The sequence below is a fragment of the Chenopodium quinoa genome, unplaced genomic scaffold, assembly GCF_001683475.1.
Source record: "Chenopodium quinoa cultivar QQ74 unplaced genomic scaffold, ASM168347v1, whole genome shotgun sequence".
Taxonomy (NCBI): domain Eukaryota; kingdom Viridiplantae; phylum Streptophyta; class Magnoliopsida; order Caryophyllales; family Amaranthaceae; genus Chenopodium; species Chenopodium quinoa.
The window spans coordinates 5,138,489-5,165,715 of record NW_018743292.1 but is presented as its reverse complement, the minus strand read 5'-3'; the positions used below and the strand labels follow the sequence as shown (position 1 = coordinate 5,165,715).

The following is a 27,227-nucleotide window of genomic DNA, read 5'->3' as shown; positions in this document are numbered from 1 at the left end:
ATCATTAGGTGGGGGGGGGGGGGGGTCAGCAAGGCTCAAAAGAGTAACATTAGAAGCCCGGCAATGCTTCCAAAATTTAGTAGCCTTCCCGTTTCCAACAGCCATACCAATGCCTTTTTTGAGAATATCCACATTATTCAAGATTCCTTTCCAAACATTCAACACTCCTTGCTTCTTACGAAACATATCGATATCGCAACGCCCTTCACAATATTTGTATCTCAAAACTCTCGACCATAAAGATTGCGGTTCAGCCAAGACCTTCCACCCAAGTTTAGTCAAAAAGGCTGAATTAGCTTGGCGGATAGAACGAATTCCAAGCCCACCTTCCAGCTTTGGTTTCGAAACATTTTCCCATGCTACCAAATGCACTTTTGCAGTGTTCCTCATTCCTACCCCACAAAAATTTCCTCGTCTTACTATCAATCTCATCATACGTTGATCGAGGAATTTTAGTAGTTTGCATAGTGAAAAAAGGAATCGAAGAGAGATAAGCTTGTGCTAGAGTAGCTCAACCTGCCAATGAGAGGGTTTTAGCCTTCCAACCGGCTAGCTTTGAGTTAATACGATCAACAAGATACTGATAATCTTGTTTAGAGGTTCGACCATTGATCGTAGGCTCCCCTAAATAGGTCCCAAGATCCACCGTACTCTCCATATTCAAGGACTCACAAATAGCATCTCGAATATCATCGTTAGTATTACCCGAGAAATACACTCTCGACTTATCACAACTAACTTTGCTACCCAAGGCATTACAAAACCTATCCAAACAATACTTCATGCAATTAGCTTGCTCCACTGTTGCTTCACAAAACAAGATCAAGTCATCTGCGAATGCAAGATGGGAGATCTCCGGACCTCCTCTACTTGCTCGAATCGGATTCCAATCACCAAATCTGACCTCATGCTCAACAAGATGAGTCAATCTCTCCATACAAATGACATAGATGTAAGGAGATAAAGGGTCGCCTTGCCGAATGCCTTTAGTAGGCGTAAAAGCCTCCGTAGGCTCACCATTCCACAAAATCTGGAGTTTAGAAGATGTTATACAATTCATAACAATGTCCACCATTGATTGAGGCAACCTAAGTTCCAAAAGAGATTCCCAAATAAAGCTCCACCGGAGACGATCATATGCTTTCTCAAAATCGATTTTCGCTGCCATCCATCCAATATTGCCTTGTTTTTTCCTCATAGAATGCAACATCTCTTGGACAATCACAATATTATCAGAAATTTGCCTTCTAGGAACAAAACTACATTGGGTCAAGGATATCATCAGAGTTGGAAGAAGAGGCTTGAACCGATTAACAATCACCTTAGTGACAACCTTATAGGTGATATTGCATAACCCAATAGGACGAAAATGATTCGGTCTTTGAGGAGTATCCATAGAGGTTGTGATATGGAAATAACTCAATCTTATAGATTTTGAATTTCACTCTACAACTCACCCTACAAAACTTTACCAACTTAATAAGATGACATCCACACTTCTAACTTTTACTACATCGATACATCATTTTAGTCATCTAGTTTATAATTTTAAGTTATCTTGTTTTGTCATTTGATAATTATTTTCCTTTAGAATGTGATTGAACGAAAGATTGAACATTTAGAGCTGAGGATTACAGTCATTGCACTACGGCTATGTTTAATTGACCTTATTTGATCGATCGCATAAAATAAAATTTCATATCATACTTTATCGTCTTATGTGCAACTTTCTATCTAGAAATATCTTTAATATCGCAATGAGAAATACATATTTGGAAATTACAAGGCGATTGGACGGTAGGCAAAAGAAAATCAACTAGCATTAACACAAATCTAATAAAACCCCACTTGAATTTTTTTTCCTCATGAATCAGCGTACATATGAGATAATTAGTCAAGTTAGGCAGTTAAATCACGGGGAAAAAAGTCCACATTAAATCAAATAAGAAAAAAAAAAAAAAGTGAACTAACTAACTAAACATAGCTAGATAGCCTATGTATGATTATTTGCTACATAATTAAATTGCTTGAAATAACAATTGATCTTTTAGGCAACAAATCATTCAAAAATTATTGATATTAATTTACTCCAATACAAGGAATCTTGTACAGAAATGGGTAACAAATCACTCAATAGTTATATTCATGCATTCACGTATTTGAACTGACCTAAAAAGGAATACTTGTTAATTTTTACTCTTATCCCATTTATTTTCCCTCAAGGTGTTTCACCTTGCCTTTTATTTTTATTTTTTTTGTCAATAGACTACACTTTTTTTTGCTTTTTAGTGTTTCATTTTGAGGTTTTACACTATTCACATAATTGATCACCTTAACTAATGTTAGTTGTTTGTAGGAGTGCATAAAATTAACAAAATATAATCATGCCAATCATTTGTTGGAATTGTCTTAACACTTGTATATAATTTTCAAATACGGAGTATCAACTTATGAATAAATAAAGAAATTATTGATGAAAACTTTACATTGATTTTTTTAAAAGGAAGGAGTACTTTAGATTAAAAACTGAGTAATTTCCATCATAAAAAAAAAAAAAAAAAAAAAAAAAAGATGGTGAATCGTTGCCGATTAATGAAAAGTGATTTAAATCACAACCTCTAATACTCGTAATATTAAAGGAGTGATTATTGATTACTGTTGAGTGTGAAGTCGGTGTTGGTGTTTACCTGCAGAAATCCATCATGTGCCAAAATTAGGCATCTATTAGCAGTTACAGAGTACTCGCAACAAAAAGGGTGCTAGCATGAGTGATGGGGACATGGGTATATCCGTGTAGGGCCGTATAGCGCGTTGCCAGTTTGCCACACTTAGCTTGTGGATTTTAAAACACCCTAAGCTACTTCATCACTCACCACATGCAAAGCATATGCTGTACAAAGGCCTTAACTATAAGAGTAAAGTAACAAGATAACTGGACCGTTTGGATTGAGTCATCTCCAATTGTTTAAACAATAATCTTTCAGATTGATTATGAGCTCAGATCAAGTCAGATTAGTTTTATATCATTACTCTGTATTAGACTCATTGATTGTCGGGTTAGTTTGAATTTTAGTCTCCTTTAAGAACTACGGTATTTGAATAGTGTCCTTGTACATGCTCTAGCTTAAAGCAAATGTCAAAATGTTTGATACACAATAATGTTAAGCATTTTTATATTGGTTGAGATGTAAGTTTGTCATGACTCATGAATATTAATGTTAAGAGTATGTATTTGAATTTCAAGTCGTTGCTCTTGTGCAAAATTCTAAACTGATGTAAATGATGTACATTCATCACCCACGAGGCCACGACCTATTGAGTATTGACATATCTGTTGTCAAAAAAAAAAGGACCTATTGACATATACTCACATAAAATTTGTATTAAGTGTCAATGACATGCACTGCGGTTCAGTTCGTGTCAAACTCTATATATTGTTAGTAATTGTTCCATCACAAAAGATGATTAATTCGTACCAAATTGCCTTACAGGCCCAACAAATGTAGCATATTTGATCACGAACAAGGAGATTCTTCATTCTTTGAGGAACATGATAGTATTATACACCCACAAGACCACACTTGTTTTTGTATTCATTTTCTTGTTCAATCCTTGCTCACTTTAATTTTCTTCATATGAACAATAAGCAAATTTTACGTATATATTTGAGTACAGAATATATAACAGGAATTATCCCTTAAATAAGTATCAATGTCAGACTAACATTAATCGATGACTTAACCAAGGACTTAACATTCCAAGTCGTACTAGGTATTTATGATATGCTCTCTTCCCCGTTCAAAAACATATACAAAGTACTTGTATTAGATATGATCGTATACAAAGTACTTGTCTTTAAAAAAAAAGATATAATCGTATAAGCTTTGCTTCATTGGGTCTTCAAAAGTCACAAATTGAAAAGTGTTTCCTTCAACAAACGTAGTACAAAGTATAGATATGATCGTATACAAAGTACTTGTCTTTAAAAAATATATATAATCGTATAAGCTTTGCTTCATTGGATCTTCAAAAGTCACAAATTGAAAAGTGTTTCCTTCAACAAACGTAGTACAAAGTATTTGGCTTTAACCTTGACATTTCTCTTTCCATGTCTTTCTCTTCCTTACAAATTACAATCAATCATTATTAATTTTTCAATTATTCTAGACGCGTTGCAACATTTGGTCATAATTAGTGGATCTTAATTAAATAGTGGTCCAAGATATAATGATATATGCCGGAAATTCCACACACTTGTCATATTTTGATAACAACATTCACGTCTTCCTTCCACAATTATAAGAAATTGGAGACATGTTTATTGGCCGTTTTTTTTTTTATTAAACTAGAGTTTAATTAGTTTTACTTTCACACTAGTTGATGATAATCATAATTATTTAAGGTTCATTTTTAGGTGGGTGTTGTAAATTGTCCAATTATGGAAGTGGTCTTGCAACTACGTTAGGTAGGTTTCATCAAGTTTATATTGGCCAACTTCAACTAAACGTAGTATGTATAAGAATGAGGTAGTAGTTGGGTACTTGCACCTTGCACGTATTTTTTTTAAGAAAAATTACGAGTATTTTTTTTTTTTTTTTGGAAAATTTTGAGGACATTAAATGGGTGTACAAAAGGGTGACAGGTTATGTTTTGCGTTAACTAATCTATATTAATGTTATGATGATTTATTTGGGAGTACAAATTGAAGTCATAGTGATGAATGAGGTTCGTTTTCAAATATTTGTATTTGTTGTTGCTATGTAATTATAGCTGGTTTTAATTTTTAAGGAAATTAAATGGTGTACGTCCATCTGGAGAGCTACGTGAAATGATTAGGTAGTAATAATTAAGTAGGGTGATATTAAAGCAATAACAATTTGTTGTGTGTACAAATAAGTTAATGCCATAATAATTTTTGATAGATGCAATCAAGGTTATAAATTGTGTGATTCATTAGCAATGCATTAACAACGCCCACGAGCAAACGAGATGGAAGTTTTTATTGATCTCAATAAAAGTACAAATTGACCCTAACACATTACCATTAATCCATATTCATTAATCAATAGTTCACGAGAGGAAATACCGCGGCTACCGACTCTTTGACAGAGTCAAGCTAAATTGGAATAATATTTGAAACAAAAATCATACAATGTCAACTAAACTCAACTTTAATTTGAAATAGAAAATTACAAATGATCATAATTTGAGTTGTGACAATCATGCATAAAGCTCATAATTTTAGCATTTTGGTTTAATCATACATGCCATTGTTTAATTAATACGGAGGATGACCATAATTAATTGACAAATTGAATCAAGAAGTCAAAGATCATAACCACTCCCTCCCTAAATTTAATTCATTGTCACAAATGTATCATGGAGTAGTTAACTTCATTGTCCTCCACACATTTTTTCATTTCTATTCCTACGTTTTTTTTAAGGAATCATTTCTATTCCTACTTGTACTTTATGTTTACAAACTTAATCAACGATCTTTCTTGTTTTGCTATGTTTTATATAAATGGCACATTTGAGACCATGTATAGAATAAAGATGAAATACTATAAGTCACGTATTTGTAATTAACGAAAACGAAATACTTTTAATTTCTTAGAGGGACATTTCAGAGAACGAGAGAGTAATTGTAAAATATTGCTCTGTCGAACCACACATGATTATGTGAATTGTAAAATATATATATATATATATATATATCATACTAAATTTGTCCGTATTTAAATCTTTCTTCATTATGGTGTTGATTCTTTGTTACTCGTATAAGGAAATTTTTTAAAATAACCTCGTCTTTTTATGGCTACAAATAAGCATCATGATTTTTTTTTTTTTTTTTTTTTTTACGATTTAAATAAGTATCATGATGTTGCTAATAATGAATCTGTAATATTATACGAAGTATCAAACTAAAAAAAAAAAAAGAAGAAACAACGAACCATTAATATGAAAAAAAAAACAATTATTTTTGTTACGTGGCAATATCTAAGTGGTAATAGTTAATGATGAGGAAGTTGGATCTCAAAAAAAATATGCCCATATTATTTTTATTTTTATAAATAGAAGTTTTTTCTTTTTATTTTTGTTTGCTGCTGCAACATACCACTAGACACCCATAAAGCAAGGGCTCTGCTGCAAAGCGCCATTTTTGTGCGCCTCAAATCTCTCTCCTTTCTTTTCTCTCTTGATTGGAAAAATCTAAGCCTAAACCCAAATCAAGCGAAAATTTACGATCTTTTGACTCATCTTTAACTTGCATAAAAAGGAAGAATATAATCTTACCCAGGTATTTTGTTTTCATCCAATTTAATTGTAATTTTATGGTTTTTTTTTTTAAAACCCTAGATTTGTTGTTATTTTCTGGAACTTTGAAGCTGAATGTTGCATTGTTCTGGGATTTTTAATCGAATTTAAAAATTACCCATATCGAATTTCATGCATTTTGTTTTACTTATTACTGTTTTTGGGATTTTTCTTGAAGGAAAATTGATCTAATTCATGGTTGATGATTTTGATTAAGCATATAAAACAAATGGCATTGCTAATTTTGATAATTCAGGGATGATTTGTACCAAATTGGGAAGATAAGGGTTTTTTATTTGATGGGTAGATGGGTTGGATCAAATTTCAGATTTTCAGATGTATGATGTATCGTATTATGTGATTAGGGTAAAAAAAAATTGTTAAATTTTTATTTTACATCCAGTAAATTTTACCCCTTTTATGTGAAATTTTGAATTTTTGTTTGATAGAATTTTAATTGCGTTTTTAGGGGGGAGGTTTGAATTTGGATGTTGTAATGTTGATTAAGTCAATTAATTTGGGAGTTTAATATGCATGATTTGGGTTTTTTGATTACTGGGAAATTAATCCTTATTTTTTTTCCTGTTCATGTAATTGAATTGGTCAGCCATGAAATTGGTTAGAAATTTTTTTGAGAGTAAGTTACTTTTTTTTGTTTAACTTAAACATTTTGTTATCGAATCGAAGTCTGGAATTCAGGAGGCTACTGAGCATTTAGAAACAAAAGTTGTTATGAGATAACCTGTGTTGATGGTGACTAATATGACTATGATTAGTTCTTTTGTCGAATTATCATTGTCTCAACTTCCTTTTTCGTATGATAACATCTGTTAAGTAAGCTTATGCTTATTATAGAAATAATTAATAAATAAGAATAATTGTTAGTATAAAAACAACTTCTTTGTGAATTTGCTTAGGATTAGAAGTTGTATAATTCTTGTTTTTTAGTTATAGTTTAGATTCCATGATGTCAACGTTATGGTCAAATTAAGCATAAGATAATTATTTAAGGATGAGCTAGTTTTCTAAACTTGTTGACTTGGGTTTTGTGGGATTTTCATCAGAATGAATTAGGTAGTAGTTAGTACTGGCTTGAGGTAAGGCTGTGCACATCTCGACTTCCTTAGACCTTAGAAACCATCTTGTGCGGGATTTATGTTGGGGTATTACTGTTGCTATATCTATGTTCGAGTACCTTTTTTGATTTGGATATTAAATAGCGAAATGACAATCTGATGTACTGTAGTTTGGTTTATGTATTGGGACTTTGATATTGAATTTAGCTAGTAGTTGTAATTTATCTAGGCAAGCAAATAGAACAACAACAAAGCCTTAGTCCCAAAATTTTTTGGGGTCGGCTAACATGAATTTCATAAGCAAATAGTTACAACAAATTGCATCAAATTAAATAATAATTGATCTTACAGAGTTACACTTGTTTCTCATATTTATCAAGTTTTTGGCTCTTTGTTTATGGCTATATGCCTACATGCCCTTTTGAAGGGAACCCACATGAAATTCCATGTGCATACTATCAATATCAATAGGAAACCCTGTGGTCCTTATGATCTCATATTTATCAACTAATTTAAGTTTTGGTCTACCAACTCAATGTACTATGTATGCTACATGCTTTTCCCAGCATCCTCTAATTTATGGCTATTTCTTCTGTAGTTTAAAGAGGCGGTGTGCAGAATAACTTATCAATTGTTCTGCGCTATGATGTGGTGAGACAGGCTGTTTGTGTGTTTGCAGAAATGAAGGGAGGAAACATCCAGAGAGCCAGGGGAAAACACTTCTCATTTACCCTGTTGGCAGTTGTATGTATGACCGTATTTCTTTTGTCTTACGAACGAAGACCTGTTTTCACAAATATAGTAACGTCCCAAGATCACTTGATTTTACCATCAGGTTTGTGCCAATTTGCATCTTCTATATTTTTGGTTCATCATTAGTTTTATTTTTGTTCCATTAGTGCTTAAAGGTTATGCTAGATACACAACGTAGGGGAATGAGTGTTGTCTGACTTGGGCTTTAAATATCTTTTTCCCATTTTTTGAAGAAATGACTAAAAGGATAGGATCATTGTATCTAGAAGTTTTATGAATATATGCATTATACAGTCTACATAATCTTAGTTACTACTCAATGATATGTTCTTCTCTGGGCAAACCTATTTAATACGATTGTTTTTCCTTACAAAATGATTGGTTGAGTACTTGAGTAGGTGTGTTAAAGGATGCTGTTGCTGTTGTGGTTTCTCTTTTTCATTGTCTTCTGCTCTGATGTATGCTAATTGCTTTTGATTCAGATGTGTTTGACGTAGCTTCACACACCTCTGGAGATCTCAACAAATCAGAAGACCAACCTGTTCAAGAATCTCTACATGTTAACATAGAAACAGAAGAAACTACAGAAACAACAGAGCAACATATATTTAATATTGAGAATAAAGAAGAAACAGACGATAAAATAAAACCTCAGATACCTGTTGTTGAGAATACAGAACCTGTGGCTGAAGAGTCTTCCGTGATTACTGAAGATGTCAGGGTTCCACAAGCCTCAACCGGGAAAAACTTTTCATCTGATAACAAAGGTAGTTACTTTTCTGAAGCTTAAAGCGCTACCTTTTGTTTAATGCATGATGTGTGACAAGGTTTTGCTGATGCCTGAATGTATATCTTGTGCTTGACCTCATTTATCATTTATTTGTAGCAATACTGCTCTTGCCTGTTGCCTTGTCTTCCTACTGTTGGTTTCAACCTTTTTTTTTAATAGCATTTTTATGGACCGGATATTATTTAGCGATTATAATTTGCCTCGTTATTCTGAGATGTGACTGATGGCCTGAATGTGTTTTTATGATTTATAGGCTCCCCATCAGATTTCTATTGACTTCACTTTTGTTTCAATTTCTCTAATTTGCCATAGTCCTGATTTTTACCCGAGATAATTATACAAAAGCTCTGGTTCCCACCATTGGTTGGACTCTTGTTCTGAGATGTAGCACTGGACGACTCTTGCCATATGTAGAGTTACGTGGATTGTGCTACTCAGTTCATATTGGCTGCCTCTTTTTAGAATTAGCAGTTCAATTTGTATTAAATCCATTATTTACTGCTAATTGCTAAGTTTATACAAGCTATTTGGTTTTCTTTTGATATTTATTGCATCTGTGGTAGCTGGGAATGAGTGTTGGTTACTCGTGTGGCTGGTTTGCTCTTTTTTCTGTACATTTATTTATAAACTGCCCTATTCTTTGGGTTTTTGGCGATCAACCTGAAATTGTGTGGAAACTTGCATTGTTTTTGCCAGTCTCTCAAGTATGTAGTGCTATGCTAATATATTATGTTTACCTTGACAGTTTGTAACTATGCAAAGGGTAGATGGGTTGTTGATAAAAGGCGACCGTTGTATTCTGGCTTTAAATGTAAGCACTGGCTATCGGATATGTGGGCTTGTAGATTAACACAACGCCCAGAATTTGGTTATGAAACTTATAAATGGCAACCAGCAAATTGTGACATGTCGGAGTTTGAAAGATCTGCATTTTTGAAAAGGTGAGGAAGTTCTGATCTAACTTCTGCTTGAAAGATCATGGTTAATTTTCACATTTTGTTGGGCCAAAGGGCTCTCATAGTTGGTGGTTTGATTCCATTTCATTTTCTTCTCTGAACCATGGAAAGGAATAGATGTGAATTATTGCCCGGGTGCAAGTATCTGAACCATTTTTTATATTTGCAGAATGCAGGATAAAACGATTGCTTTTGTTGGCGATTCCTTAGGCAGGCAACAATTTCAGTCTCTCATGTGTATGGTTACTGGTGGTGAAGATATTCCTGAAGTTCAAGATGTGGGAAGAGAGTATGGTTTAAGTGCCCCACATGGTGCTGCTCGTCCGAATGGTTGGGCCTTTCGATTTCCGGAAACCAACACCACAATACTGTACTACTGGTCATCCTGCCTCTGTGACTTAGTGCCTCTGAACAGTAATGACCCCGCCTCAGAGGTAGCTATGCATTTGGACCGTCCCCCATCTTTCTTGAAGCAGTATCTCCACCAGTTTGATGTTTTGATTCTTAATACGGGCCATCATTGGAATCGGGGTAAGGTAAATGCAAATCGATGGGTGATGTATGTTGATGGGAAACCTAATCAGAATAGGAGGCTGGCGATGATCGGGAATGCTAAGAATTTAACAATTCATAGTGTTGCAAAGTGGGTTGATTCACAGCTTCCTTCTCATCCCCGGCTTAAGGCCTTTTTTCGGACAATTTCACCCAGGCATTTCTTTAATGGGGAATGGAACACTGGGGGGAGCTGTGAGAACACAACTCCTTTGGCTCGAGGGAGTGAAGTAAGTCAAGAGGAGTCAAGTGATCAGGTTATTGCAAATGCTGTCAAGGGCACAAAGGTGAATTTGTTGGATATAACGGCTCTCTCTCAGCTGAGAGACGAGGGGCATATATCACGTTATAGTATAAAAGCATCTTCTGGAGTACAGGATTGCCTGCACTGGTGCCTACCCGGAATTCCTGATACATGGAATGAAATACTTGCTGCCCAGTTATAGGTTGTTTCTCACCTCCCATGTAATCTTAAACCCCGTTTTAGTGAAATCAGTGGCCATATATGGCATTTGACAGCGCCATTGTTTATGTTTATCACGTTAGAAAGTAGAGTGAAATCTGTTGTTTATATGCTAGAGCCTAGAGGAGAGTGCATTAAGTTGTTAAGTAGGGTTAGGAAAGCCGTTACTTCCTATATATTTATCGTACCCTGAAATTTCAGGTTGATGTATTTTCACATTTATTTCTATCATTATAATGTCATCTGAAATTGATGATTTGGGATCAAATTATATTCATGGATCGCAGCTTGCCTTTTTGTTTAAAATTCTTGCCTTTCTACCAATTGAGTTAGAATTGCACCAAACTCAAACCATTTGCTTGTAAGTAGAGGTGGGCAATGTGCCGTGCTGAGCCACCGTGAGCCGTGCCTCGTTGTGCCTAGTGGAGGCTCGGGCCGGGCCGTGCCAGGCCTGCAACTTGGCGGGCCGTGTCAGGCCTGCAACTTGGCGGGCCGTGCCGTGTTGGGCCACCATTTGGCACACCCCAGCCCACGACTCGGCACGACCCACGTGCCTGGCGCGTCGGGCTGGGCCGGGCAGCGGGCCGCCCAAAATTTTCATTTATTTATATTTTGTTAAAAAATATTGATATATATTATTTTTGAACAACTTTTAAAATGAGTATATTTAAATAATTTATTAATTTATGTTTATGTTTTTGTATTATTATATTATAATTGTTCTTTTTATTATTCTTATTTTTGTTATTATAGTTCTTTTACTCGTTATTATTATTTATGTTAATTTTATTATTAATTTATTATTATAGCCGTTTTATGGTTGTTGAAAGTAGCGAAATATAGCCGTTTTGCATGGGCCGTGCCGGCGGGGCGTCCTGTGGGCCAAATTACCGTGTCGCCCACCGTGCCCTTGCCGATTTTTCAAAATTGTGTTCACGGGCCTCACGGCACGGCCCACGACCCACTCCTCGGTCACCGTGCCGTGCCGTGCCGTGCCGCTAGCGGGCTCGTGCCGGGCCGTGCCACCACCATGCCGTGCTCGTGCCGCTTGCGGGCTAGCACGACCCATGCCCACCTCTACCTGTAAGTGTCTTAGGTTAATGTGAGGATTTTGCACATCCATCGACGCATATGGTCAGTCACTTGATGCTTTTATACTGGTACATATGGTCAAGTCACTTGATGCGGCTTTGCTTGTAAAAGAGCCACTAGTTCTTCAATCTTTCCTGACATTTTGCCGATAATGAGAAGCCGCTTCCTATTGAAGAGGTACAAAGTACAGTATATGAAGAATGCAACAAATAAAATTGATATCTGTTATCTGTCCTCGATTAATAGGATAACCTTATGTTACATAGGATAAATAGTATCTTTACCATAGTTGGGTTATGCTAGCACTTCTCAGTGTCCACATTACTCAATACCAGGAAAGGGGTGTGCTAAATCCTCATACTTAAGGTGCCAATGTGCCATAAACATTATGAGTGACTGAAGTGAGGCATTTGATATAGTTATTTGCAACTTTCGAGGGAAGATTTCTCTGGTTTGCAAAATAGTAATCTCAGCCAGCAACGAGCTGTACGAATTAATCACAATTTCACAACACTTTGTTATTAATGTGATAAACACATCTTTGTATCAATATATGCTATTATTCGCCTAGACCTAGAAAATTTGACTCGATCCAAAACTGTCTCGATAAAAATGTGTCTTGAACACAAAATTGGAATCGGAAAAAGTTAGAAAATAAACAGGCCGAACTCGTTTAGTTTCGAAATCGACCTTATAGTTAAGGGATTACATTTGATTACTGTATGAAAAATTAAAAATTATGAAACTTGAAACCAACCAAACTGTCCGTGTTAACATGTCTATATTTACCCATTACTCGAATATAATATTTCGTACTCTTTACTTTTTAATTTTTTTTCAAGAGAGAAATCAAACATGCTATTTAAATCTTAGATGGGTGCAACCACGTAACCCGTCACACCGTAACACAATTAGAGCCCCAAACAACATGCTTTTAAAATCTTATATGGGTGCAATCACGTAACCCGTCACACCGTAATACAACTAGAATCCAAATCTGAAGTCCGAACCAACAACCTTAAACTAGAAGAAGTGAAGAACCAACATTTTTGCTGAACAATTCATGAGGTACCTTGATGGTTCAGTTACAGAATACCAGAATCAGATACGTCGTCGTCACATTCACATTCACTTAACGCCTTCATCATTTCCGTCCATCACGTTTCTCTCACTCCTCTCCTTCACCTTCACACCCTGCGCATTTTAGCACCCTCTAACATTTTTCAAATTTCACCTACATTATTATTTTTTATTTTATCATTTAAATTTTTGAATAATCACCAAAAAAAAAAAAAAAAAAAAAAATTTCTTCCTTCGTCCCATCTTCCGCCTTTTTCTAAAAAAAAAAAAAATCAAAACAAATTTCCTCTCTCTCTCTCCTCTTTCTTTCTTTCTCCTCCCAACGACGCCGGCGACCGTCGTTTCATCGGAAATTCTCACCACTCTCTGCAATTTCCGGTGATCTTTTCTCTCTCCTAGTTTCTCTCTCTTCCTTACTTTCTCTCTCTACAATCTGTAAGCTCCGATCCAAACGAACTCATCATCTTCTTCTTCATCAATTTCAATTATTCATCATCATTTTTAATTTGATTTAATTTAATTTGAATTTCTTCAACTGCATCGAATAGTTCAACTGAATCGAAATTTGTTTGATTGATTATTATTGTTTGATAATTTGACGAAAAGTTGTTGATTTACCTCCCCTGGCAGTCGTCATAGTCTGCCAGGGTTTTGTTGAATTAATGCGAAGAATGATGAAATTTAGGGTTAGGGTTAGGGTTAGGGTTTTGTTGAATTAATGGTGGTATTAGGTTTTTTTGATTGATTGAGGAAATGGTTCGATTATTAGGGATAACTATTGGGGAGCCGGATGAATTTCCTAGGGAGATTACTAGGAATAATTTGATTGCTAGTAGTGAAACTGTTGGGGAAAATGGGTGGCTTATTCGGTTTTTCGATTCGGCTTTTTTCTGTGAGTGGATTGCTGTTAGTTACTTGTATAAGCATGAACACTCAGGTGTTAGGGATTACTTGTGCAATAGAATGTATACGCTTCCGTTGTCCGGAATCGAGAGCTATTTGTTTCAAATATGTTATATGATGGTGCATAAACCGAGTCCATCGTTGGATAAGTTTGTGATTGATGTGGCATCGAAGTCGTTGAAGATTGCATTGAAGGTGCATTGGTTTTTGATGGCTGAGATTGAGGATTCGGATGATAATGAGGGGATTAGTAGGATCCAAGAGAAATGCCAAATGGCGGCCACGTTGATGGGGGAGTGGCCGCCTCTTATTAGGCCTCCGAATGAGGTGGTTGGGGGGTCTGGAGGTAAGAATCAGATGCTTAACAAACTGCTTTCTTCGAAGCAGCGGCTTTTGTCGTTGACATCATCACCGCCATTGCAGAAGTCGTTCACTTTCTCGCCCTCATCAGGGTCTAATGTGGGAGATGAAAGCGGGAAGATGTCGCCTGATGAGAATAACAAGTTTATTAAGAAATTTATGCCAGGGCAGAAAGTCAGGGATGCTTTGCTCTTTAGGAAGTCAGCTGAGAAGGAAGATGATGATTCGGAGAAGGATGGATTCTTTCGAAGGCTGTTGAGAGATAGTAAAGATGAGAACGAGGAGTTGACAGCCAGTTCTGAGGGTTTTTTTAAGCGGGTATTTCGTGATAGTAAGAGTGATTCTGAAGAGAGGTCGGTTTCCCGATCAATAGATGATGATGAGAAAGAGAATTTCTTCAGGAAAATTATTAAGGAAGTGTTTGATGATAAGAAGGATGGCAATGAGAGAAATGATGATGAAGACAGGGACGGGACTAGAAAGTTGATTGATGATGAAGAGAAGGAAGGATTTTTTAGGAAGCTCTTTAAGGATAAATTTGAGGACAAAAAGGACGGGAATGATGGAAATGAAGATGAAGATAAGGTTTGCTCCAAGTCGGTCAAGGACGATGATAAAGAAGGGTTCTTCCGGAAGTTATTCAAGGAAAAATCCGAGGATAAGAAAGATGGAAAGGAGAGGAAAGATGATGAAGATGATGAGAAGGAAGGTTTTTTTCCGCAAACTTTTTAAGGAGAAGGTTGAGGAGAAGAAACATGGCAACGACGTCTTCAATGATGAAGACAAGGTTCATGCCAATGGTGACGAGGAGGAACCTTCAGATTTTCCACTGTTCCGCAGGTTGTTTCGTGTACATCCTGAAGATGCAAAGACTACAGCTTTAGATGCTAATAGTATTGAAGGCAGTCCAGGAACAGAAAATTTCTTTCGCAAGTTGTTCCGAGATCGTGATAGATCTGTGGAAGACTCTGAGTTGTTTGGCCTAAAAAAGATAAAAGAGGTTAGTTGACTATCTTGTTCATTTGAATCTTAAGTGTTGGTAACGAAGATATAATATTAGCCTTTTGTGCTTAGTGTGTGGCTTTAACTGATTCAAACTGTCTGGTTATATTGCGTGACCTTTGATTGTCTTTCTAAGTCCGAAGTGTGTACACGTTAGAGCAGGGAAATTTCTAGTAGTATGTATAGAAATGTGGACTATTGCTTGCAATAGCTCAACTTATTCTACAGAATAGTAGTATATTAATGTGTATTTTACACAGTTCTTGTTACATTCATCTTTTGCTGAAACAGGCTGAATGGCACTGTAATGAAGAGGATAATGATATATGTATTTGTAAGAGCTTTGCTATAGGCAAACTGAAAGATATATGGCCTTTCGTAACGCTTATGTTGTTGTTCCTGTTTCAAAATTGTTAAATATGGAGGAGTGAATAGATTGTAATGTCTATGACTGTTGATTATTGAGTGGTTTCATGTATTTCCTCCTTATTGCTATCTTGATCAATTATTTATTGTTGTATCTGTTATCTTATCCTTCATGTTTATCTTTATTGCATTGTCATTTAATGTGACAGAAAAATCTTGGTTCAGTCGGTTCACCCTCGCAACAGAATCAGAAAACAACCTCGAAGCCTCCACTACCAAATGGTGCTGCATCACAGTTCCGTAAAGGAGCATATCATGAGTCTCTGGAATTTGTACATGCACTATGTGAAACTTCCTTTGGCCTAGTGGATGTGTTTCCAATTGAAGATCGCAAATGTGCGCTGCGTGAGGTTGGTTATTTTGTTTTGGACTTTTGTATTGTGTCTTTAATTGCAGTCTAGTCTTCTCATGTATTCAGTTGTTGATATGTAATGCCGATATCTCCAGTCCCTTGCAGAGATCAATTCCCATGTGGCTGAAGCTCAGTCTAGTGGAGGTAACAATGATTTTCACTTAATCATGTCTCGTAAACAATATACCTGTGAATTGATTATTAGTTTTGAAATGTGTTCCAGTCACCATAGCACTTTCTTTGCCCTATAGTTTCAATAGTGTTAAAGATTTGAAATTTTTGGAGATTTATGAAACTATAGCAGAGACCTTATTTGTTGCCTGTGGTCACGCTCTCCAATTCTGGATTAATGTTATCTTTAAGTTGTAGAAAGTACATGAAGTGGCAAGTGCAAGGCAAACACAATACTAGATATATCTGTATGTGTGATTTTTGATGTGGAAGAGTCATCATTAATGCATTGCTGATAAGCTCAATTTTGCTGTGCTGCACTTTGACATCTTGGAATTTTTAAGTGGCTGTAACAATCCACTAATTAACGAACAACGGTTTGGTATAGACTGTGCAGTAAACAGGCCCTAGTGTGCTTATTCTTGCCGCAGGTCAATATATATTTTTATTAGAAAATAGTATTTTTGATTTTGCTAGTCCATACTTTTGATGAGAATTTGGGTTTTTAACAGTATTTTCTATGTCCTTTTGTCCCATATATAGTCTAATATTGGATAAGCAAATTTGGTCTTTAATGCTGTGATATTTATATAAAAAGTCTTCACGTGTACTCAGTAGTGGAAATTTTGACAATACAAATGGGACTTGCAAAAGTTATGATATGACTATACAATTGTGACAGAGGGAGTAATTTGAAAGGCGAGTTCCTTCGTTTGAAAACTTACATAGGACTAATTATTGTTACTCCTGTTGCTGTAGGTATTCTAGAAGTTAAAGTATCAGATTTATTGCCTGTTGGCAATTTGGCTTACTGCTATTTTTTGAGGACTCCTTTTTTCTTCTGTATATGCTCATGGCAAACATTGACTATTCAATTTGTTTTGCTCTTTTTAAGTTTAAGACACATATATTTACTTCAAGTGTTTGTGGCTATGCATATCTTAGGCTGTGCAGCTTCTATGTGTTAATCGTGCTTATTATATTGCTGTTTCCAGGTTTTTTTTTTCTTTTTTTTATTTATTTATTTGTTGTCTAAGGGGATTTGTATTGTTGGCAGGTGTGTGTTTTCCTATGGGGAAAGGGGTTTATCGTGTCCTTAATATACCTGAAGATGAAGCAGTACTTTTAAATTCCCGAGAGAAAGCACCTTACCTTATTTGTGTGGAGGTTTTGAAATGTGATGCTCCGAGGTAATTTTCTTTTCTTCAGTATTAGTTTGAGATATTGCTGTATTCTTAATGTGTAGCAACATTTTTAATCCTTTCAGTTATGTCAAAGATACATCAAACTCACATAAGCTATCTAAAGGAGGAATTCCTCTAGCAAATGGAGACGCACTATTGCCAAAGCCTCCTCCATGGGCTTATCCATTGGGGACGGTACAGGAGGCCTACCATAATGATGACAGGATGTCAAAGTCAACCTCTCAAGTGATTGATCGAGCTATGGGTCAATTTAAGGATGCGAAAGTTAAATTTGTTAGTGTCAGCCTATTGGTGGAGGATCAATGCTGTGATCAACCCTTTCATGGACAGAGTAATTTTTTGAGGGTTGGACGACTTGCTGATCAGGATTATGTCAGAGTCGTGTTGACAGCTGATCCTAGACTTAGATTTGAAGATATTGAAGATCAAGCGCCACCACGCAGAAAAGAGCATCGGCGTGTTCCAAGTATGATAGCTATGGAAGAAGTAAAGGTGTGAAACCTTACTTGCTCTTTTTTATTCCAGTATATGCTATTTGGTTTCCAAGATTGATCCGGGTTCCAGTGTTTTTACTTTATTTCAAATACTTCTTTGTTGAGTAATATTTGAAACCAAGTAAAAAGTTATTTCTGACTCTGTATTTAGATAGTAGCGGCCTAGTGGGTAAGCTATCTATTTTTATCTCAATCCCTCAAAACAAACACGCGATATGTGGGGATTGGCCCAGGATTCCAAATCTCGGCTGTCAATCCTTATTTAGGGTAATATATTGCAAAAACTTTGGAACCTAACCTTTAGGATAGTTATGTTTTATGATTTTTTTTGTACCATTTCAACTGTTAGCCGTGTTGTACACCTATATTAGATAGTTGCTTTGAAAACTGACCTCTAACTGCTAGCAAACCTATTGACAAGCAACAACTACTACTATGGGCCTAGGGCAGCTAGCTACCACAACAGATGTTTGGCTTCAGTGTCAATAATATTGGATTCCTTAAATATCATTGCTTATGAGTTATGACATCCAACTGCAATTAGATTACTCAGTTTTTGATTATCATTCACTCACCTTTGTTTTATATCCCATTTTTCCTTCTTTCTCGTGTTATTCATGCTCTATATCCCTTAAGAATCCATGCATTAATGGTTAATCTCTGCTTTTTTCTTGCTCTTTTTCTGGCATGCTGTTTGAGAACCTTTTTAATTCCCTTGAAAATGCAGGGTCACTGTTATCCATTCCTCATGGAATTTTGTAGCATTTTTTTTAATAGTTTCTCTCTTTTTCTGTTGCACATGCCTGCATTTCAGTTATTTGTTTTACTGTGAGATTGATTCTTGCGTGACTGAAGGCCTCTCATTTATGCATAATTTCTGTGTGTACGTAATTACGTCACTATTGGTAACCATTTTCTTTCATTGATATTGCTTTAGTTGTGATAATTATAATATATTAGAAACTGATTCAACTGCTTGCGTGCTTCTGTAAAATGGTGCTGTTTCTTTGAATAAATTGGTTCAGCTGCGTGGAAAATTAAGTGAGTTGGCATTGGCAAATTGCTATAGTATTGTGAATTTCCCTTTTAACTCTATTCTTAAGATAGTTAAATACTCTTTTTCCTTTAATTACTGAACTTATACAACAGTGCAGATAATTTTTTGAGGATCTGTGTCAACCTTAAATAATGGAGGTGGAAAGTTTATGCTTGGTTCAGTGAATTAGATTTTTTAGCTTAAGTACTTGAGTTTATGGGGGTCCCTTAGGCCCGTAGTTTTGGAATTGTTGGGCCTTGTGGCTATGAACAATGAAAATCTACCTATATAAGTTTGGTAAGAATAGGGAATTTCTGCATGTAGTTTTAACATTTCATTTATTCAAGCTTCAATTATTTTTATATTGGAACTACCTACCTATATCCTCCCTATTCATGCTGGCCTTCTGGGACATGTGCTGCAGAGAGAAGCTACTTTATGCAGCTCATGGGTTTGAAAGTCCTTTTCTGAAGGCATAGAAACAGGACTGGGAAGAAGAGTTGGAACTTAATATATAATAGATACTTGCTGATAACGATGGCTTCATGATTTCCCCCTCTTTGAACTTTTAATATAGGATGATCTATCTTATTGTTGTTGTCTACTCCATTTTCACTTTTTGTTGTCATCATTGTTGTTGAGGATGCTAAGTTTTCTTTTTGCCTATGTTAATATACTTCATTTCTTTTTAGATGACACACTTTGAAATTTACACTATTCAAACACTACACATTGTTTATTTTTGGTGATTATTTCTTAAGTAAAAACAGTCATGTGGGGTCTTGTTAGATTCGTCTCAATTTGTACGTTTCAAATATCAAATTTTTATAATTCTTACATATTGAAGAAATTCACGTTCAAAGGTATGTATTGGTAAGTATGAAAATTGGAGTATTTTATATAAATTAAAAACGAAGTATGTTTCAAAGAAACTTTTTCTTCTTCTCGATGTAGATTTATTACTCCACATCCTTCTAATCCTTCCAGCCCTTCTTTCACCGCCTGCTTTTTTATCATTTGCTTTGAAACACTTCTAATTTAACTTCATATACAGGCTGCAGCAGCTAAAGGCGAAGCCCCCCTTGGATTATCTCTGAAAGGGACTAGCCAAGAATCATCAGATGCACAACACAAGGTTCTTAAAACTTCCTTGAATATTAGCTTGTTTCAGCATTACGCCATAAATACAGGTAAACTTGGTCATTCTTTTGATTTTATCATCATTGTGCAGGCTGCCAATGGTGGTCCTCCAAAGCCCACTGATGCATTGTCTGGTGAACTTTGGGAAGTCAAAAAGGAGAGGATCCGCAAATTGTCAGTTCATGGAAAAATGCCTGGTTGGGATTTGCGCTCTGTAAGTGATGCAGTGGTTATATTCTTATCTTTTTGAAATGTTGATTCAGATGCTGTTTAACTGTGACCTCGTATGTCAGCAACTGTTGATAACTTTAATTTCTGTAAGAGGCCTTGGGGATTAGCATTGTTTTCACTGCAGACGATGATGATTTTTTGACATTGCTCACCTTTTACATGTCTAGTCGTTTTTGAACATTGAAAAATGCTTAGTAATGTTTAGTACCATGGATAGTAACTCGATGGACTTTGAAGATATCTGAATTTATAAAGTTTAAAATTAAGGCACCTTCCATTAAGTTTGAACAAAGCTATTGAACTGTTGCTACAGACTGATTTCATATACTCTCTCTCTCTCTCTTTTGGGGTGCTGGCAATTATACTGCCGTCTTTCTTCAATTTGTATATTCCTTCCTTTTTAAAAAGATAAAGAAAAATAAGTTTTTTATAATTCCTATGCTTAAAGATTTATAGTTAATTTTATTAATTTAGTTTTTGGTAATACTATACTTCATTTGTTCTTTTATAGTTTGCACATTTTGACCTTTTCCATCATTAACTAACTCTACTAACTACCTTTTGTGATTTATTTGATAAGAAAAATCATAGTCATGTGGGAGTTTGTTAAATTCGTCTGAATGTGTGTTTCCAAAATATCAACCTTATATAATTTACGAACTGATAATTAAAGATAATAACAATTGAATTTTGGCATTGGCAAACGTGATAAAAGAAATGTGTCAATTAAAAAAAGAGTGGAGGAAGTATGACATTTGCATTCATGCTTTATAATTTATTCTCCCCAAAATCTAGCAAAATAATATAAATTGATTTTTATATTGGCTAATCTTTACTGTCTATCATAATTGCATTGCTTTTCTTATAAGTTGTCATATTCTTTTGTGATGAACATGTTTTTTGACCTCATTATCTTAGTTAGACATTCGAAATGCCTTGGCTATTGTCTTTAGTCTGTTTAAGAAAGTGTTCGATACATCCTGTTATATTTCGCTGCAGCCATATTATCAGCCCATCAAAAGACTTCATTTTATATTTTAAAGTATCTATTTTTCTGTATCCATATTGTCAGTCCATTAAGAGATTTCAGTTTATTAATTTTGTAGGTTATTGTAAAAAGTGGTGATGATTGCAGACAGGAGCATTTGGCTGTTCAGCTTATCTCTCACTTTTATGGTGTGTTATCTTCACTAACTCCTGATCAAACAAAATTTGTATTGGCCTTATATTGATGCTTCTGCTAGCTAGGACTGGTCAAATTGTCCTCAAATTTATAGTCTGATTACTATGATATTTGCTCTCTACCCTTTTGCTTTTGGACTTTACTTTGATACCGTGGGCTTCAATGTGCAAAGCTTGGGCTGAAAAACAATTGCCTGTTAGGTGTGACATGTAGATGAATCTATTTATTTAATTGGAAAGACACTTGTCTAGACTTCAGAAGTTCAGATTACCCTTACAGGGTTTTTCTCTATTTATTGCCTTATGACCTTATCGCCGAGCTTTTCATCAAGAGATTGGAGATTTCTATGGCATTTGCTCCCTCAAGGCAGGTTGCTGGCGCAGATTTTGATCTGCATCAATATAATTACACAAAAAGGTGTGGCTTACGGATTATGGTTCGTGTGAGAGGTTTTCAATGTCTTATTTATGATAATGAGACTCGATTTATACAATTTTATCACATTTCGTTTCGACTTATATTTTTTCAAAGTATCAATTTTTTAGTTTTTACTTGTAGATTATTATATTAATTATCAAAGTTGTGTTGACAAGTGCGAAAGTCGAACAGTGTTGATTTAATGAATTGGAGGGAGTACTGCATAAAAGACATCTAAAAGATTTAAAGTTTAAACTGAAACACTATATCGTTATATTGTTACTAATTAGCTAATAATTTAATATTACTAGTACAAAGATGCAGTTGTGCAACAAAGGCCAAAACAAGGAACCTCACATTTCTTGATTGATTCTTCTTAAAATCTATTGTCATGGATCTTTGCTAAGCTATAGCAGGATGCTTTCATTATTTACTATATTGGTTTATAATTTGTTCAATTGGTCATTGTCCTGGCATTCACTGTTCTGCTGTTATACAAGCTACTTATTGCCACGTTAATGTTGCCTTTATTCTGGTTGATATTTGATACCTCTTCTTGAAATTTTGTTACTTCAGATATTTTCCAGGAAGCCGGACTCCCTCTTTGGCTGCGCCCTTATGAGGTCTTGGTAACCTCATCTTATACTGCTCTTATTGAGACAATTCCTGACACGGTAACTATGAAGATGCTAGTAATTACTTTACCTTTAGCAATCATCTACTCTGTTTAACTGACTCTATTGTGCACAGGCCTCAATTCATTCAATTAAGAGTAGATATTCTAATGTCACAAGTTTGCGTGATTTCTTCAATGCAAAGTATCAAGAAAACTCTCCAAGTTTTAAACTTGCTCAGGTAATTGTAGCAGCTTGCCTGTAGTAAAATTGTATTTAATTGAGAAGATAGAAGTCACCTTTATTGTGCTTGTTTCACAATTTTGTCTTCCTTTCCTTTAATTTTCTTCTCCTCTTTAAAAGTACTGTAATTCTGTAAATTGTTATGTCACACATGAGGTACATTTGTTGATTTTGCGTATAATTCTGAGGGCAAACCTAGCCTATCTTTATATAGGCTTACCTTATGACAGTGTCAATAAGGGCTGTTGCAGATAGTTAATATATGGTGGTAAACATGCCAAAGGTGAAGATGATATGCCCTGGGTTCATGTTGGTTCACTGATCTGAGCTGTTATCAAATGTTTTTGCAACCACTAGAAATTTCTCTCTCTGATTTGACTTTTTTTTTTCTTTTTCTTTTTGTGGTTTGATTTAGAAATTTAAATATAAGGTTTACATAGCTCCCACTTACTAATTGCATTGTATGGTATTTGAAAAAGGTACTTTTCTGTGATTTGTTTTTCGTAGAAAACCATCCAATACTGTTATTTTTGAAGCACATAGTTTCCTTGTTTACCTCGTATATGGGGTTGATTACACTCTTAATCTTTAATTTTGACTGATTCAATATTTTAATTTTAGAACCAAATAGTTTCTCTGATCTAACTTTAGTTTTGGACTGGTTATAGCTAAGGAAATTAAAGCTAAAAAAAAATATAAATCAGAGTCAAATCCATGCTTTATAAGGGCTGCGCATGCATATAAAACTCAAAGCTCACTAGTTTTAAGTCTTGGGAAGCTTTAGCAACCAAATCAGCCCCATTATCAATGTCATTGTATTTTACAAATTCTATTGTATTATGTAGCGCACCTGCCTAAAGAACTTCCATGATACATCTCTGCTTTTCTGTAGGTCTTAGGTAACCTCAGAAGGCTATGATGAATCTAGGTCCTGGTGCCTCTCTACACCAAGATTTTGACTTCTGTACTTGTTATTCCATCCTAATAAGACAGACTTTTAGCTTAATCTGATACTTTAAAGACTTTTAGGATAATTACGAGCCATTGACATTTGAATTTTGGTAGTGGTTGTTGGAAGGTACTAGTGAATCGGGGCAGCCTTTTTGTAATCAATTTTCCCTGGGCAACTAGAACTTTTTGTATGACTGGCGCAATTCATGGTGTTATTTTGATGGGTTTTAGTAATATTTTAAACAAGCTAAATTGACAGTTAACTTAATTGGTACATGATGGTATTATATTTATACAGGGTACTTTATAGGGTGATCAATGTTTTTTTCTCCCACTTGGTATTGGCCCATTCTAGTTGCACCTTGATTGTTTGATACTTCGATTAAGTGGCATACTAAACAGGTAGAATCATAATATATAGTAGAGCTTTGATGTTATTCTACTTGGTAAAGAGATAAGGACCTTTTGAATTTTGTATGCACAAATTATGGCGTACTTTTTTCCCTTTTTTTTTATTTTTTTATTTTTTTTAAAGAATTCCTGTTTGACTATCTGAGTGACCTTTGTTTGTGTTTCATTTTTGGCAGCGGAACTTCGTGGAAAGTATGGCGGGATACTCTCTTGTCTGCTACCTTCTACAGGTATTTATAATTGTTGTTTTTTTCCTCTTTCAACCCCAGGCTACCATTTCTGTTTGCTGAAATGTCAGAGAACTTCCATTGAAATGCTTAATTGATGAAATGTTGTCATATTGAAATTAGCTATGTGACCAATAGTTTTTCAGTTGATGTATCTCTCTATATCATGATTAATTGATAATTTCGCTTGTCTTTTGTGGGTCCACAAAATGGTTACCCCTGGTGCTGCCCTCACCTGGGGCTCAAGTTCAGAAGTTGTTGCCCCCTCTCTTCTCTGAGATAGAAACATATTTACCTGTTAAAAAATACTATTTCCGACTCTTCTGGGGCTAATATGTTTTGGTCACTAATGGACCTCTGACTTCATGTACTTGTTCTTTTGCTCCATAGATCAAGGATCGGCACAATGGTAATCTTTTGTTGGATGAAGATGGTCATATTATACATATTGATTTTGGATTCTTGCTGTCAAATTCTCCTGGAGGGGTTAATTTTGAAAGTGCACCTTTTAAATTGACTCGTGAACTTCTTGAGGTATAGTTTGAGGGTTTCATTGTTTTGTGCTCATGCTTGATCCTCTTATATTGATCTATATGCGCAACACTTGTGTTAATGTTGCCCGTTATGTGACTGTATTTTATTTGATTCCTAGGTGATGGATTCTGATGCTGAAGGAGTCCCCAGTGAGTTTTTTGACTATTTTAAAGTAAGTATCTCTTCCTCTTGCAGCCTGAAAATAAGGCATGAATGAAATTTATTAACAAAACATACTATGCATTCAGGTCCTCTGCATTCAAGGTTTTCTCACTTGTCGCAAGCATGCAGAGCGAATAATCCTTCTCGTGGAGATGCTGCAGGTAGGGGCAAATAATGTTTATAATTTCTGTTATCATTGTTCTGCTTGAAAAATAACTTATGTGTGTTCACTTGAAATATGCTCATTTCCTTTTCGCATTTATAATTTCCATTAATCCTTTGGGACTTTGACAAGATAAATATTTGATTTATTTTGGAAAAACCTGATGTTATTCGGATGAAATTCTTTTCTGTTCTTTTTATGTTCTGATGTCAGTTCATGTGTAATCGCACTATGTTTCCATTTCAGGATTCTGGATTTCCATGCTTTAAAGGTGGACAGCGAACTATACAAAATCTGAGAAAACGTTTTCATTTAAGTCTTACTGAAGAGGTTTGATGGTTTTATTTACCTCATTTTCTCATTGTTTAGTTGCATCTTTTTGATTTTTTGATAAATTAAATATTTATTGGGGTGCTGCAGCAATGTGTCTCCTTGGTTTTATCCTTGATAAGCAGCAGCTTAGATGCATGGCGAACAAGACAGTATGATTATTATCAGAGAGTTCTAAATGGGATATTGTAATATCACACTTTTAATTTGGACATGGTCATCTTTTAAATTGGATATTGGGATGTCACACTTGGAGTTTGGACGTGGCCATATAAGGTCATTGATTCGTATGGAAATGACTCTTAATCGAAGCAACTTTGATTGAAGTTTGTCAAGTGACCCTGTAGTCCAGGTGAGTACTTGCCATTGTGTCATTGAGTGCTTTGGGATAGAGAAAGAAGGTAAAGGTTTCCATGCAGTCTGATTTGTCGCTCAATTATACTGGATGGGAGTATTTGTGACTTCATCGGCATGAAAACTCAACGGAAGTGGAGACGACTAGGTTGGGCTTGTGAAGGGATCATATTTCGTGTTTGTCCGTTTTCCTTGTTTCATATCTTGTGAAAGCTTTGTTGGCTGGGTGACAGTTACCCTTTGGCTCAAAATGAGTCAGAACTCTCACTCATTATCTGCATCCTGAGTTCCTGACACTGTACATAGTGATTCTGCAGAGGGTGAAATGCTCGTCTCGAGTTTTTCATCTACTTAACCTCAGACACAAGCATTAACCTATACCACCATCTAAGTTGTACATTTCGGAATACAATTTGAAGAAGGTCAAATGGCTTTGCTGGAACATGTTTACCAGAGTGGGCACTTGATGCCATCTTAGCTTTCATATGGTTTTATCTGTGAATTTTTGTATACATTTTGTGAGCAAGTTGGCCTCTTTCTTGAGTGGTCTCATGTGTATAAATCCTTTTTTTCTCCTTTTTTTTTTTTTTTTTTGTTTTTTTTTTGTTTTGATTTTTTTTTTTTTTTTTTTTTATATTCTGCTTTTACACCTTTCTTTTTCTTTTTTTTTTTGGTAGGTTTTTAGTGATTCGTTACCCCTTTGATAAGGAAAAATATTTTTCCTTTTATTATAATTGGTTTGATGGTGTGATTAGGATAACTTGTTAGCACAATGTACATGCAAAGAATTTTCATTTCTCTCTGATATGAATGGATTTGAAAGGTTGTTGGATCTGGTTATTGAATGCGGCATCTGATCTTGATTGACATAACCATCTAAACTCGTGTATCTGATTTAATGTTTGTTCCCTAGGACTAAAGGCATAATTGTTACAAAAATAATTCATAGCTCATATAATCTTCTCCCTGCCACAATTACATGCTTCCAATAGGAGCAACGAGCAAGGAACACTGGGGCCTCAGTTAAAACAATGTGCATTTGTATTATATGTATGCTTGATGCGCTGCAGTCGAGCATGCTTAATGTGGACCACGCTAGCACCCAGTTTGGGTTGGCAATGCCGGGATACAATAGTAACTTAAGTACTGATGTTATCACATGTTTTAAAAGAGAGACCTTTCTGTCAAAAAAAAATGAAGAGAGACATGTACTTTGGCTAAGTTTCGGAGATTGTAGA

The 27,227-nt window shown here is 35.3% G+C and overlaps 2 protein-coding genes across 3 annotated transcripts; both read left to right on the top strand.

Annotated features, from left to right (window-relative positions):
* The first annotated feature begins 5,998 nt into the window (after window positions 1–5,998).
* Window positions 5,999–11,177, top strand: LOC110736601 (protein trichome birefringence-like 14). 2 transcript variants are annotated; one of them, XM_021916862.1, is made up of 5 exons: window positions 5,999–6,301; window positions 8,074–8,229; window positions 8,630–8,914; window positions 9,683–9,878; window positions 10,063–11,177. In XM_021916862.1, the coding sequence occupies exons 2-5, from the start codon at window positions 8,076–8,078 to the stop codon at window positions 10,889–10,891; spliced, it is 1,464 nt and encodes a 487-aa protein (XP_021772554.1). In that variant the 5' UTR covers window positions 5,999–6,301; window positions 8,074–8,075; the 3' UTR covers window positions 10,892–11,177. The 2 variants fall into 2 exon arrangements, with proteins under 2 accessions (XP_021772554.1, XP_021772553.1); XM_021916861.1 differs by having other exon boundaries at window positions 6,000–6,301; window positions 7,993–8,229.
* Window positions 11,178–12,949: 1,772 nt separating this feature from the next.
* On the top strand, window positions 12,950–26,834 carry LOC110736600 (phosphatidylinositol 4-kinase beta 1-like). The gene is given in 17 exon segments (XM_021916860.1): window positions 12,950–15,054; window positions 15,056–15,343; window positions 15,921–16,121; window positions 16,219–16,267; window positions 17,352–17,484; window positions 17,562–17,991; window positions 20,084–20,164; window positions 20,261–20,383; window positions 21,507–21,576; window positions 22,577–22,674; window positions 22,751–22,855; window positions 24,396–24,449; window positions 24,837–24,980; window positions 25,099–25,152; window positions 25,229–25,303; window positions 25,552–25,635; window positions 25,726–26,834. Coding segments are annotated over 17 exon segments (3,312 nt in total). The 5' UTR covers window positions 12,950–13,833; the 3' UTR covers window positions 25,828–26,834.
* The last annotated feature ends 393 nt before the right edge of the window (window positions 26,835–27,227 follow it).

Coding starts and splice junctions, on each gene's coding strand:
- LOC110736601 (XM_021916862.1), top strand. CDS start 8,076: ATGAAGGGAGGAAACATCCAGAGAGCCAGGGGAAAACACTTCTCATTT. Junction 8,230..8,629: donor TCACTTGATTTTACCATCAG/GTTTGTGCCAAT, acceptor CTTTTGATTCAG/ATGTGTTTGACGTAGCTTCA. Junction 8,915..9,682: donor CTTTTCATCTGATAACAAAG/GTAGTTACTTTT, acceptor TTACCTTGACAG/TTTGTAACTATGCAAAGGGT.